We start from the raw sequence: 14,530 nt of genomic DNA, 5'->3' as shown, positions 1-14,530 counted from the left end.
TGATATGCAGCTTTGCGGACCTCCAAGATGGCTCACCAAAAATGAAGCCATTGCCGTTGAACGAATCAGACCGGGGCAACACCCCAGACACGCCATCGAACTCCAGATCTGGCACCCCACCACGACTAAGACGCCGAAGGAGGAAACCATACCTGCCATCCACGAACCACGAACCCAGCACACGTTCCGTCTTACAGATGTCGTCAATGCAGACCACAATCTGCATCCGCTCCTTGACTACCTCCCAAGCTCCACGCCGACGCTGGAGCAAACGTCATCGCAACGATGGAGTCCGAGGACACAGGTCCACCACGAGGATACCGCCGCCGCCACGCCATCCTTGCTTGAACAGACTGATTTCCAGATCCATCCCCAACCATAGGACCGATGGCCTCGTCAGGAAAGGATCCGAAGAATATTTATTCAGCATCGTCATCGTCGCCGCCGAAGCAAAGGCGATGAACAACCTAAAACATAGACTACATATGAGTAAAAATGATCCACACACGTGGATCCGGCGACCCCCCTCACCATCGATGACCGAGGTCGCCGGCGGAGGGGAGCCGCCGAAGAACGGCGTTGGAAGATCGGCCTCTGGCGGCGGCTAATTAATATTGTTTTAAACCTTTTAGAATCACCGAGTACACGCACACATGCATGCCACTATACACACGCACATCTCTTTTTTTAGGGGAATACACACGCACATCTGAAGACTAGATTGTCTCAAAAGAAAATCTTAAGACTAGAGCCGTGGGTGAAGCATCAAGTTTGAGTTAAACAATTATCGATGTTTTGAGTTACACAATTATAGATAAGAACATTGTCTCGCGCCAAATTTCTTTTGAAACAATGAGCCTCCTCACGCTTCGTTCAGTTACACCCCCTCACAGGGGATTGGGGTGGATTGGAGGGGATTTTCACTTGTAGAGGGTGCAATCCCTGCCAATCCCTGCCAAACCCCTTCATTTTTCCTGTCAACCGAACAAGCCCTCATCGATTTTCATTTATTACATGAAACTAAAGAGTAGAAAGGGCAAAAAGAAAACGTACCCCGCAAAAAAAACTGAAAGCCTGGGAACATATGCGGCAGACAGACAGCAACTACACGCAAGAAGCTTGAAACACAGCTCTGCCAGTCCTAAGCAAAAAACCGGAAGTTCATATTTGAGCTCACACACCCAGAGCACGCAAAAGAATAGAGCTCAAGCAGATCCTCCTAGCCATAGGCTTCCCGCCATGCCCCCTTGCGCCTTTTTGATCTTCAGACTGCCTCCTGCCAAATGAAAAATGGCTTCACGATCTCCACTATTTCATTAAATCTCGAAATGCGACCGCTTCTTATTCATAGGAATGAAAATAGTGACAACCTAATAATACTTTTCCGCAGCCTTGTGTTAAACGGTTATCGTGGTCTTCAAATGCCAGTCATCCATGTTAGTAGATGTTAGTACTACTACTATGCCATAAACTCATGAAACAGAGTGGTGGTTAGCACAGTTGATCAATCTCTCGCCAGACCACTTTCGATCTTGTCAAGGTAGCTGAGCATCGCCTGGAGGCCCTTCTCGTCTGCAAAAGCGAGCACACAAAAAAAAAACAAAATGTAAACCAGCAAAACTCAGTCAATAACCTTGTCTTGCTCTTTCTGAGCGTTCCGACCCCGTTCGGCCATGAACCCAAATGCTCTGTTCCAAATTTACAGGCTAGGCGCGCTTACCGAGTCTGGGGACCGTGTGCCCGGCCGGGTGGCGTATGACAAGTGGATCCACGAACGAGTCCGCCAGCTCCTCGCCGTGGGCTTTCACGAAGTCACCGTCACCTGCGCGCAAGGAACTGCAACTTGAGCCATTGCAGTTGCTCCCTTCTGCTGACAATTACTAAGATGATAACATGGCAGCATCGAGGTTATTACCAATGAAGTGAAGCGAAGTGCAGTTGATCTTGTTGGCGTACGCCTTGGCAGCCAATGCCGGCGACTGGATCTTCGCACCGGATATGGTCATAACGAACTTCACCCTAGGAACCATGTTCAAGGCCAGCCCCTACCATAGAACACAAGAACAAAATGTTCAGGTCGATTGAGCTGCAGTCGATCCAAAGAAGTAGCATGAACGGCAGGAGACGACGGGACGATTAACAACTCACTTGTTGCTGGAGCCCAACAAGCGCGGCCGACAGGAGGGCGCCCTGAATAATGAATATGATGATCACAGTAGTACTCATCAGTTCATCGGAGTGGTATGAATATGATGATTGATGTCTCCAACGAAGCTCGAAGCTAATGGAACCCAAGTTGAAGTAGTTTACCACCTGAGAGAAACCGAACAGTCCGTCGAACGGCCCTCGTCTCACCATCAGCTCCTCTCTCCCACTTCACACCTCGATGCTGGCCAGGGACTCGCCGAAGTTCTTGTACTTGAGGAAATCCTGTCCCGAGATCGATCGATCCCGGGTGTGAAGGGATCTTTGTCAGTCCAACTGGAAAGTCAACTACTGTAGTACTTCCTGGTTACTGTAATGGAAGCCGGGCTGACCTCGCCGACGAAGTGGCACCACTCGTAGTAGGGCGGGTCGAAGAGCCGCGCACCGGGGAGTCGCCCTCGGCGGGGAAGGGCGCGTCGGCGAAGGCGAGGTCCAGGCGGGACGTGACGTCGGCGGGCCACCTGTCCGCCACCTGCCTCCGCATGATCTCCCCGCTGGTGCGGAACCCGTGCAGGCACAGGAACCGCGGCGCCGGCCGCCTCGTCGCTCCGCCGTCTAGTTCTAAGGTCCCTACGCCGTGGCGCTGGCAGGCGGCCACGGGAGGCTTTCGGGCAGTTGGGAGGCGACCGCGCGAGAGCGACGGGGCGGAGGCCTGCGTGTGACGCCGGGTGTTGCTCGCCGAATTGAAGACGATGTGACAACGGAGGTGAGCTGCCGCGGCCATCTCACTGGAGTTTGGATCGCTGCTGCGCTCCTCTGGTTTGTACGTATATGGTATTAGCTTGCGCCGCGCTATTGCTTCTGTATGATTCTGCCAATCGGGTGATTGCATGCCTCAATTTTTGTTTGGCTTGGAAAGCATATGAGATGTTCTTTCTTGGAAAGCACAGTGTTCTACTGTTCTCTCTTCCTTAGCTTAGCTTATTCTACATGTACTTACACGGATCTTGTACTTCTGTTTTTTTTCCTCGTGTTATTTGTTAATACAGTACTATAGAGATACAGTATCAACACGAGAAAATATACAAGTTCCATAGGATGTGAAAGAGTAGTGGCAAAGAGCTAGACGATAGCTATCATTATTGAATAATAATCACACACACTTGCAACAACACAAAACTAAGGAGGTCACGGCTGTGTGATTTGCCTATATGCGTATTTGATGTGTATTCAGGCACTAATCCTTGAGGTGCTATCAGATGCACACTTCTTTTTCGTCAACATCAGCGGCTGCTTCGGCCTCGGCCTTAACGGATGGAAGTTCAGACATCTCCTTTTCCATCTTGTCAAGGAAACGGGACATGACTTCCAAACTCGTCTCATCTGCACACAACAACAAGCGTGATTTTACGTTAGAAAGTTTAGGACGTTCATACCGATGCAGAATGGTCAACCAAGAAATTGATAGGTCGTTTGAACTCTTTGGGCTATTTGAAGTTCTTCCATCAAGAAATATGCTTAGCATGTACAGATATCGAACCCTGAATCAGATTAAAAGAGCGATACCGAGGTTTATTTTCCAGCTAAAGTTTGTGATCCTATGGCCTCCAATCACAAATATCTCATGTTTACTGTTTACCTACTGATCTCTTTGAACTTTTTAATATCAAAATTAGCACTACAACTGGATCGATATCCACTGCCTAAACTTATGCAATTCAGGGGAGCTTTGGTAAACGGAAATATGAGAGCTTACCAACAAGCCTTGGGACCGTGTGGCCCTTTGGGTGACGTATGATGAATGGATCCACAAATGACTCTATGAGTTGTTCACCATGGGGTTTAAGGAAGTCATTGTCGCCTGCACATCAAATAAACCGGTGTGTTAATGGCCCTGTGTTACTTGCTCACTACTCAGTTGACCTAAGAAGGCTTCAAATCTTCCAAAATAAACACTCAACATGGAATGATATGAGAATTTGTCTATCGACTAAAGTAACCAATGGGAATAATATACCCCTAGAAATGGTGTCATCAGATGATATGTCAAGCTTGATCTCCCACAATATATATTGTTCAGAGTGTAAAATATGTCATGGATGATCCTATGGTATGTCCTTCCTCTGTAAATTATCCCCTAATAATATGCTGTTTACCATCATTAGAATACATCGAGCTCTTGGACGTTTTTCAATAGTACTATCGTTAGAGTACATGAAGCCTTTGGAAGTTTTTTTATAAGTATGATACAAAAGAAGCACACAGTTGGTGTGAGTACTTTAAGTACATTTCCTAATCACATAATAAACACTAGAACATAACTGCACATGAAGTAGGCATGCCGGCTGGAAAATAAATATGATAAGGAGATAGCCATACGCACACACCGCCTAGGAAGCAACTGAGAGAACATACGCTAGCCAACAACCAACCACAACCAGCATGGCAACTGTAAAGGACTAATCTGTGAAGAACATATTGAAGTACCAAGAAAGTGAAGCGAGGGGATTTTGATCATGTTGGCGTACGCCTTATCGGCTATTGCAGGTGAGCGGAACTTGGCGCCGCCTATGATTATGAGATATTTGATCTTAGGAACTCTAGTCAAGGCCAATCCCTGCCAACAAAACACAGAACAATGAGCTAAAGAACGTTGCAGCTCTACCAGCAATTCAGCATATTCTAACTTCGGAAGAACTACTACCGGAACATCAAACTGGAGTTGATGTGGTAAGGTTATCAGAATCTATCAGCTTACTTGTTCTTGGAGCCCCGGAAGTGCGCCAGATAGAATCGAACCCTGGTATTACCATGATAATTTGCAATCGTTAATCGACAATTTAGTGACAACAAATATGTTTAGGGTAGAGGTGATCCCAGTGTTATTACCTGGGAGAAACCCATCAGCCCATCAAAGGGACCTTCTTTGATCATCAGCTCCTCGATGTAAGCCAGGCATTTGTCGAAATTCCTGTACTCCGTGAATCCCTGTTTTGAAAGACAAAACAAGCTCCATGAATATATAACAGGTGTAAAAAATAAACTCAGATCCACAGGGCCGACATTCTGGGGAGAAGGAGTTATACAAAAGCTAACAAAAGGTGGTACCACTGGCTCCACCGAACTTGGACGCACGAGAGAGATTGCAAAAACAGATCGATCAGGCAATGGGAACACGGGAGGAAGGGAAGGTGGAGGCGGGCGGGCGGACCTTGTCGAACTGGAACCACTCGTAGTACGGCGGGTCGAAGATGCCGTCGACGTCGGACTTGCCCTCGGCGGGGAAGGGCGCGTCGGCGAAGACGAGGTCGAGGCGCGCCGTGACCTCGGCGGGCCACTTCCCCACCACCTGCTTCCGCATGATCTCCCCGCTGGTCCGGAAGCCGTGCAGGCACAGGAACCGCGGCCGCCTGGCCCCGACCCCGCCGGCGAGGCTGCCCATCGGCGTCTGTCTCTGGCGTCTGGTGTCTGGACCGTCTGCGTGCACGCGTCGGCTGGTGTTTTTTGTTCGAGGCCGGCGCTCGGGGAGGGGCGCTGGTGGCCGTCCGTGCCGTGCCCGACGGTTTTTATTCTGTTCGCTGGGAGCGTGGACCGCGTGGACGCTGGAGGGGAAGGCGCGATGTGGTGGGACCCACTGCGCTTTGCCTTGCCGCCGGTGTCGTGGGGTGTGGTTGGCGGAGCGAGTGGTGCGCGCGCGCCGCACGTCTGCACGACGCGGGTGAACCGTGAGCCGTGAGGCGAGTGTCTGCGTCGGTACGTGGACGGTGACGTTTCTGGGCGTGGGGCCCGCGGGCCGGCGAGGGCTTTGTGTCGCACGTGGACAGGAGTGCAGGGGTCCGCGGCAACAGAGACGCATGGATTCCGCGTGATTCCAAAAACTTAGCCTCGAGAATTAGGGCATGTACAATGGTGGCATATGGATACATATGCTTCATGATAAAAAATAATTTGAAGCATCTACATTAATTTTTCCTCTCCAATGCAAGCTATCATTAGTGGACCTCATTAAGAAATAAAAAAATAAAAACTCTAGTACACATGCATCTCTACTTTTCACTCCAACCTTTTCAGCTTTTGTCATCGGACTACACTTTTTTTCTTCAAGCACCCGCCTTCTGGAGAGGATCCTGCTTTCCTATCCGAACCTACTTTACGTCATATCCGATCCTACATGGCATGCGAGGCATCACCTTGAGACTATGCATTGTACACGCCCTTAAAAGGCTTGAAACGGAATCACATGGATTATATAGCAGGCTAGCAGCACAAATAGGGACTCGGTGAACCTGTGTACACATGCACCGGATGAATGGTACGTACGCTCTGACAAAAAAATTGATTTTTCCTTTTCTTTCTTTATTTTAGGGGAAAAACTGATTTCTCTTAACAAATGTGACCGAGTGTTCTATCCCACGTGTGAGGTTTCGCGAAGAAATAACATTTATGGTGTTCGAGACAAAAAGAGAAAATTGATGCTCTAACAAAGATTTTAGAGGTCTGATTTTGCTTTTGCCGCACAATACATCACGGAAGTCTTTTACTAAGCTCTGTACGAATTGAAACCTAGGAGAGCCCCAAAGTTTTCAACTCGAAGTGTACTCCACCTGTAAGGATCTGGTCGGGCTATGGGTCCCAGATGACAATATCGGAACCGAAATTTTGTTAAAACATTTTTCAAAAAGAAAACATTCAGATTTTTCTTGTGAATTTCCAAAAATATTCAAAATTTCAAAAATCATTTGTGAATTTTAAAAATGTTCTTCAATTTAAACTACTTCATGAATATATAAAATATTCATGAATTCTAAAATATGCTCATGAGTTTTATGATTGTTTTTAAATATTCACTATTTTTAAAATCGCATATATTTTAAAATGTTTGTAACTTGCAAAATATTCTCCATTTTAGTGAAATAATTATGATTTTGAAAATACGTTCAGAATTAAAATCATGTTCCCAAATTTTAAAAATATTCATAATTTTGCTAAAATATTTATGATTTTGAAAAAATATTCGTGAATGAAAAAATATAAAAGCAATCAGGAAAAATAAAACATGAAAAAGGGTAGAGACAAAAAGAAGAAAAAAAACCTAACAAATTCTTTTCAAAACCGGAAGGACCGGCCTACAAGGCCAACCTAATAGCGTCTGCTAAGATTCGAGTTTGCTCGATAACTTCCACGCTATGCGTGGAATGTGAATGCTATAATATCCTTGGAGGGAAATAGAATTAATTCTAAGACCGAAGAACGGTGCAACAAAGCGTGAGTTACCCTCTAGTAGTATATATGTTACTAAATAAAAACGAGTTCGGTTAATATTTTTTAGATTTAACAATTCAGTCATGTGTGTGTGTGAACCCATGTTCATCGGCGTTTTCATGCAGAAGATAGGCAAAGAAACGTATCATGTCCCCTGGAAAAATAAAAACATATCTTTTGCTTTCTACTTCCAAGTTGCTTCGTGCTTTCTTGCTGAAATTCCAAAAATACATGGCATGGTAGGTCATGATGTAATCGTACATTGTAGTGGAGAAACAATATTTTCTCAGTCATCCACATCACCCTTTTTATCTTTCGAGTGTCTAATTTGATAGACTACACAAATGAAGTACATCAAGTCCAGTATATTGGCCCAAGCAAAAAAAAAATGCAATATACTGGAACCAATACTAATAGCAAACATCCCAAACCCCCTAAAAGGAATATTCCACATAAAACAAAATGTTACTTAACGTTTGAAATGCACTTAACGTTTTGAAAATAGCCACATGAACCTCCCATCTCAATATAGAAGAAGGTTACATTGTGGCCACGGTCACACAACCAAGGTGTTGAACCAACGCTTCTTCATTGTACGATTGGGTTTGAAGACCCAGATCATAGGGAGAATAAAACCTGAGCACCACAAAACTAAAACAAATTCACACAACACGGCACCGGACGACAATACGCTAGATTATAAGACATAAATTCACGGGAGTAAAGCGCCACATTATCCTTGGTGTTGGCCACGATGGACACTGCACCGAGGATATGGAAATCCAACACAAATTTGTACCTAATAATAAAGCAAGGACTGCTATTAGCCACACATCGCTCATTTTATGAAAAAATCCCGTCTTATTCTAAAATAAACTCATAGTCCAGACTCAAGTGACAAAAAAGAATCTTTTTTGTATATTTTTTAGAAATCCCCTTGTGCTTTCGTGAAATAAACCCGCAGTCCAGACTTAAGTAAAAAATGAATCCTTTTTCATATTTTCTAGAAAACCCCCTATCATTTTTATTAAGTACTCCACAGTTCAACTATAAATGACAAATGAAAGGTCGTGGATGTCGCCTAGAGGGGGGTGAATAGGCGCTTTAAAATAATTACGGTTTAGGCTTAAAAAAATGCCGAATAAACCTAGCGGTTAATTTGTCAAGCACAAAACCTACAATGGTTAGGCTCACCTATGTGCACCAACAACTTATGCTAAGCAAGATAAACAATTAAGTGATAGCAAGATATATGACAAGAAATAATATGGCTATCATAAAGTAAAGTGCATAAGGAAAGGAGATAGCCGAGGCACGCAGAGACAACGACGTATCCCGAAGTTCACACCCTTGCGGATGCTAATCTCCGTTTGGAGCGGTGTGGAGGCACAATGCTCCCCGAGAAGCCACTAGGGCCACCGTAATCTCCTCACGCCCTCGCACAATGCAAGATGCGGTGATTCCACTAAGGGACCCTTGAGGGCGGTCACCGAACCCGTACAAATGGCAACCCTTGGGGGCGGTCACCGAACCCGTACACTTTGGCAACCCTTGGGGGCAGTCACCGGTACCCGTCAAATTGCTCAGAGCAATCTCCACAACCTAATTAGAGACCCCGACGCTTGCCCGGAGCTTCACACCACAATGATTGAGCCCGAACACCACCAACCGTCTAGGGCGCCCAAGCACCCAAGAGGAACAAGCTCAAGGGTACCAAGCACCCAGTAATAAGCTTCTCGACTTGTAACTTCCACGTATCACCATGAAGAACTCAAACCGATGCACTAAATGCAATGGCAAGGCACACGGAGTGCCCAAGTCCTTCTCTCTCAAATCCCACCGAAGCAACTAATGCTAGGGAGGAAAATGAGAGGAAGAACAAGAAGGAGAACACCAAGAACTCAAAGATCTAGATCCAAGGGGTTCCCCTCACATAGAGGAGAAAGTGATTGGTGGGAATGTGGATCTAGATCTCCTCTCTCTTTTCCCCAAAAAACTAGCAAGAATCCATGAAGGGATTGAGAGATAGCAAGCTCGAAGAAGGTCAACAATGGGGGAAGAACACGAGCTCAAAGGATAAGGTTCATTGGAGAAGAAGACCCCCTTTTATAGGTGGGAAAAAAATCCAATCGTTAGCTCACAGCCCGCACAAAGCGGTACTACTGCTCCAAGGAGCGGTACTACCGCTAGGGCGGTAGTAGCCCTTTGAAAAACAACAGCAAGGAGGCAAAAGGCCAGTAGAACCGCCGGAGCGGTACTACCGCTCGTCCTCATGGTACTACCGCTAGGGATAGCGGTACTACCGCAAAGGGTAGCGGTACTAAAAAAATACATCTGTGCCTACCACCGCTGGACCTAATACGAGATTTTGGTCCGGAGCAGTACTACCGCTATAGTAGCCGCGGTAGTAGTGCTCTAGAGCGGTAGTAAAAGATTACATCCGCTCCAATTCGCGGCAGTACCGCTACAGCCTTTTCAGAACACCAAAACTGCCACAACTTCTGCAAACGGACTCCGAATTCAACGAAACCAAGTTGGTTGGAAAGCTAACGACATGGGCTAACACAATCTTGATAGAAATATCAATAAGAATAAAATTAGAAAAGTCCCATGAGAAAACGATGAGAACCCTTCCTTGAAAAAGATCGGTAAAACCTCCAACACCGAAAACGCGATAGAAGAAGCATATGAAATCCATTTTCGATGTACTAGAGCTTGTCACGAAGATAACCACAAGCTCTAAAACCCCAAAAGAAAATACAAATACGAATCAAGAAATATGATGCAAGGATGCAATGGTTTGAGCTCTCGACAAATGATACGGTCACGCTACTCACTTGAGAGCCCCCCTTGATAGTGCGGCTATCGATCCTATAACCTGGTCTCCAAACTATCACCATGAGACCGGTAAAATGTAAAATCTATCAAGGGCAAACATTTGCCTTGCATGAAGTCCGCTTGAGCTAGATGATGATGATCTTGACTCCCTCAAGTTGGATCACCTTTCTTGATTGTGTTCGCTCGATGAAGACTAGTTGATTGCTCCCCCATACTCCACTATGGGTGAGCCACTCTTTGGAACATTTTCACAAGTCCATTGTCACCACAATGGACGACAATCTTCAAGCACTTGATCTCTTCGTGATGCATCACTTGAACGTGCGCACCGCAACCTAACCCCACAAAAAATTCTCACAAAGACCATGGATTAGTACACAAAGCGTAATCGACAATGCTTGCCATACGATGGGATCACTTGATCCCTCGGTACATCCTGTGCGCTTTGTATGTTGATAAACTTGATTCACTCTTGACTTAGTCTTGATCGACCTTGAATCTTTCCAACTCTCTACATTTGGATGATGTCTTGAAGGTAGACATGAATGATCACACAATCTTGTTCTTCAAGACATGCTTGCAATAAGCTCAACACTCACATGTCCAATCTTTGGATAATTCCTTAATAGCACATTGGTCAACTCATAAACTCCTGGAAACCAACACATGGACTTCAAGAAAAGCCTATGGACAAATGCTTCAAATATAACTCAATGCAACCATTAGTCCATAGAGAATGTCATCAATTACCAAAAACAAACATGGGGGCACCGCGTGTCCTTTCAATCTCCCCCGTTTTGGTAATTGATGACAATCACTTTCAAGAGAGTTTATATAAGGAATTATGCATCACCATGCAATGCAACAACCAATAATGCATGCGTATGAGATGCAAAAGTTTAGGAACAAAACCAAAGTAAGAAGAAAAAAACTCTCTAAACTTCTCCACAAAAATCTCTGAAACTTCTCCCCCATTGGTATCAATTGCCAAAACGGGCAAAAAGCTTAGAAGGCCAATATAAATCGTGGTCCTCCATAAATTGTGTATTTCCCAACAAGAGACTAGAATGCAATACACAAATCCAAAGGTAAATACTTGGAGGAAGATAAACTATATTGAGGCCCAAAGATTGCAAAAGAATGATATGGCACAAAGATATAACAAAGAGAGAAACAAGCAATCAAGCAATCAAAAGATACCAATTGAAGCAAGGTATCAAAAGATACCAATTGAACCAACTAGACCAATGATCCTATGTGCCACATGAATAAAAGATATTATGATATGAGCAAAGGAGTGTTCTAGAGAAACTAGAGAAGCTCCCCATGATTTGTGCACAATTTAGTTTTGTAATTGGATACAACGAGCACAAAATAGGATCGTCACTCCCCCAAGATCAATAGAACCTCACGACAAGTGCAAGAGAGCAACGGAGTGTTATAAATACACTAGTGAAGCTCCCCATGATTTGTGCATTCCTTAGAATATTTGCATTAGGATACCAAGTGCACAAAATAGGATCATCACTCCTCGAAAATCAATAGAAACTAACAACAAGTGCAAGTGAGCATGTAGGAAACAAAGCCTAGCCCTTGCAACAAACAAATGGTTGAGCAACATACAAAAGAGGCAACTTAAGAGTAGGCTCAACCAAAATGATGTGTGTGAGTCATGGCAAAGCACTTGAGAAGACTAATGTAAGGGTGAGCATTAAGCATCAGCATAGTCTTGAATAGTGGAGATACAAGGTGCATGACATGTCCTTCCCACACACACCAAGCGAATGGGTTCACAAGCACGCTAAATATGCAAAATGAATAGCCAACACTTGTGACAACCCATGGTGAAGAAAGAAAATGATAGCTTTGTCAAGATGAGGGATACCAATCAAAATGGGAAAAGCCTCATCAAGACAAGCAAGAGAAAAAATATCTTCACCACAACATAGTGCATCAAGATGCAACGATATAAGATCCACACTCAAGATAAATCCTTTCACATAACCACCAAGGAAAGGTGGACATGAAAGAATAAGGATATCAACTACATGTGTAACTTCTCTCAAGTGTATAAGATTCTAGGTAGATGAAAATCATGATGATATCAATCCACAAAGAAGGATATACACACGAAATAGTTACAAAAAAGGAAAGAACAAGATATCCACAAGGAAGTCATAAATATACCAATAAGAATTTTGCTTGAGAGCATAGCACATATCTAGATATGGTCTTATTGTATAGAAATGAATTCCAACCACACGAACATCAAAGACATCACAACTAGCAACAAGAGATCATTGTTGGGATGCTTTGAGAAAGAAAACAAGTATCACAAGAAAGAATGAATAACATGCCATGATACAACCTACACAAGGTTGATGCAAGAAATGTGTGCATGAAGTATATGAAGATACTTGTTACCGAGTTAATATTGGAAGGATGTAGTAGATACCAATTGAAGGTAGATAGTAGTTCATTGATCATCCTAGCTTGAATCCAATAAGCACATGGTGACACCACCTTCCTTGTGAGTGAGCCGAGTATCCAATGTATCTCCAATTGTTCCTAGAACAACAGCACAAACAAAATGGTACCCAAACTCATTGGGACCAAAGAGTTAGAGAACCACCAATACATAGGACAAACTCCACATAAATATGTGCACATAGATATGAAAATGAATTTCATACACATCTCATCCAATTTGAGACTTGGTGGAGTTTCCCCTATATATTGGGTCAAAGAAAGAAAGCATGCCAAAGAGACTACATGAAGTTAATATGCATGCTCAAGACTTTCAAGAACCGATACCAATTGACAAAGAAATACCAAGTGAAGAAAAGATACCAAATGAATAAATCATCACTTAGGATATCAACTGAAAGGTACATCAAGGAATGAGATATCCATTGATACACGCAAAAAAAATATGTCAAAATCCCAAAAGAGAGAATGGTTCCAAACAAACCAAGTGCTCTACAAAGTTTCATGATGGGACAAAGTACCAAAAAGAAACGGTTTGCATTCCACCAACACACACTTGATAAGGATCACAAGGTGAACGTTCTAAGAAAAATAGGATAGCTCTCCCGAGCATTGTGCATTATAGAGAATTTGCATTTGAATACAAAAAGCACAAGATGGGATCACCACTTTCACTATATCAAGAAAACACTAGACAAGATCAAGAAAACAACAAGTTCCTCAAGTGGCACGGAAGGCAATGGGAGTTGACACAATCTTGGCAAGAGATAAGGAAAAAAAGAAAAGAAAACCCAATGAAGATGATCAATAATTTTGACCACACATAAGTGAATACCAATTGTCAAAAGACAAGAAGTATTTGGAAATGATTCCTGGTGGTAGATAGAAGGAAATCCAATATCATCTTCACGCCAAGAACAAGCAAATTGCAACTTGTAGAGCTAACATGTCACCTAGGAACAAGATAATTTACAATATCAACTCTAGGTGACAATATCTCAAATGTACACATTTTCTAGGCTTGTAATATACACATAGTATATTACTCCCCCATAATGTGATATCAAAGAAAACTTAACAAGAGGCAATAAGAGGATCCAACAAAAGATAATTAATGGACTATTTAGAATTTGAATTTCTCACGAGAAGACATACCACATGGTGACTAGATAAGCTTGCAATATCAATACTAGGTGGTATTCCTCATGTACACACATTTGTGGGACCGTGAGGTGCACAAAGCACATCACTCCCCCAAAATGGGATTTTCCATTAATCTCTCACAAGAGCCAATTAAGATATAAACAAGATGCAAAAAGTCTCAACACACAACTCACACGTACATGAAGTGCAAACCAACATACACATACTTGATTACTCAAGATAAGCAAATTGGAAGCACACATATACAAACACATGCAAGGTACAAAACCAAAACATGCAAAGGGGCAAGTAACTTTCTGTAGGATCGGAAGTATGTCTAGAGGGGGGGGGTGATTAGACTACTTGACCAAATAAAAATCTAGCCTTTTCCCAATTTTAGTTTTTGGCAGATTTTAGCAACTTAGCACTGTTGGGGAACGTAGTAATTTCAAAAATTTCCTACGCACACGCAAGATCATCGTGATGGCATAGCAACGAGAGGGGAGAGTATTGTCCACGTACCCTCGTAGACCGTAAGCGGAAGCGTTATGACAACGCGGTTGATGTAGTCGTACGTCTTCATGATCCGACCGATCCAAGTATCGAACATACGGCACCTCCGAGTTCAGCACACGTTCAGCTCGATGACGATCCC

General features: G+C 43.8%; 1 protein-coding gene and 1 pseudogene across 1 annotated transcript; both read right to left on the bottom strand.

Moving 5' to 3' along the window:
• Positions 1–658: 658 nt before the first annotated feature.
• LOC119360957 lies at positions 659–3,037 on the bottom strand (annotated as a pseudogene).
• Positions 3,038–3,152: 115 nt separating this feature from the next.
• LOC119364439 (esterase AGAP003155-like) lies at positions 3,153–5,696 on the bottom strand. Its single transcript, XM_037629913.1, has 6 exons — positions 5,357–5,696; positions 5,035–5,133; positions 4,904–4,945; positions 4,633–4,762; positions 3,902–4,006; positions 3,153–3,528 (listed from the first exon to the last, which is right to left on the bottom strand). Exons 1-6 carry the CDS (start codon positions 5,585–5,587, stop codon positions 3,401–3,403), a joined length of 735 nt encoding a protein of 244 aa, XP_037485810.1. The 5' UTR covers positions 5,588–5,696; the 3' UTR covers positions 3,153–3,400.
• Positions 5,697–14,530: the final 8,834 nt, after the last annotated feature.

The sequence above is a fragment of the Triticum dicoccoides genome, chromosome 2B (assembly GCF_002162155.2).
Source record: "Triticum dicoccoides isolate Atlit2015 ecotype Zavitan chromosome 2B, WEW_v2.0, whole genome shotgun sequence".
NCBI lineage: Eukaryota > Viridiplantae > Streptophyta > Magnoliopsida > Poales > Poaceae > Triticum > Triticum dicoccoides.
This window is presented reverse-complemented; position numbering and strand designations above follow the sequence as displayed.

Coding starts and splice junctions, on each gene's coding strand:
- LOC119364439 (XM_037629913.1), bottom strand. CDS start 5,587: ATGGGCAGCCTCGCCGGCGGGGTCGGGGCCAGGCGGCCGCGGTTCCTG. Junction 4,763..4,903: donor TTCCGGGGCTCCAAGAACAA/GTAAGCTGATAG, acceptor TTTTGTTGGCAG/GGATTGGCCTTGACTAGAGT. Junction 4,007..4,632: donor CCCCTCGCTTCACTTTCTTG/GTACTTCAATAT, acceptor TTTGATGTGCAG/GCGACAATGACTTCCTTAAA.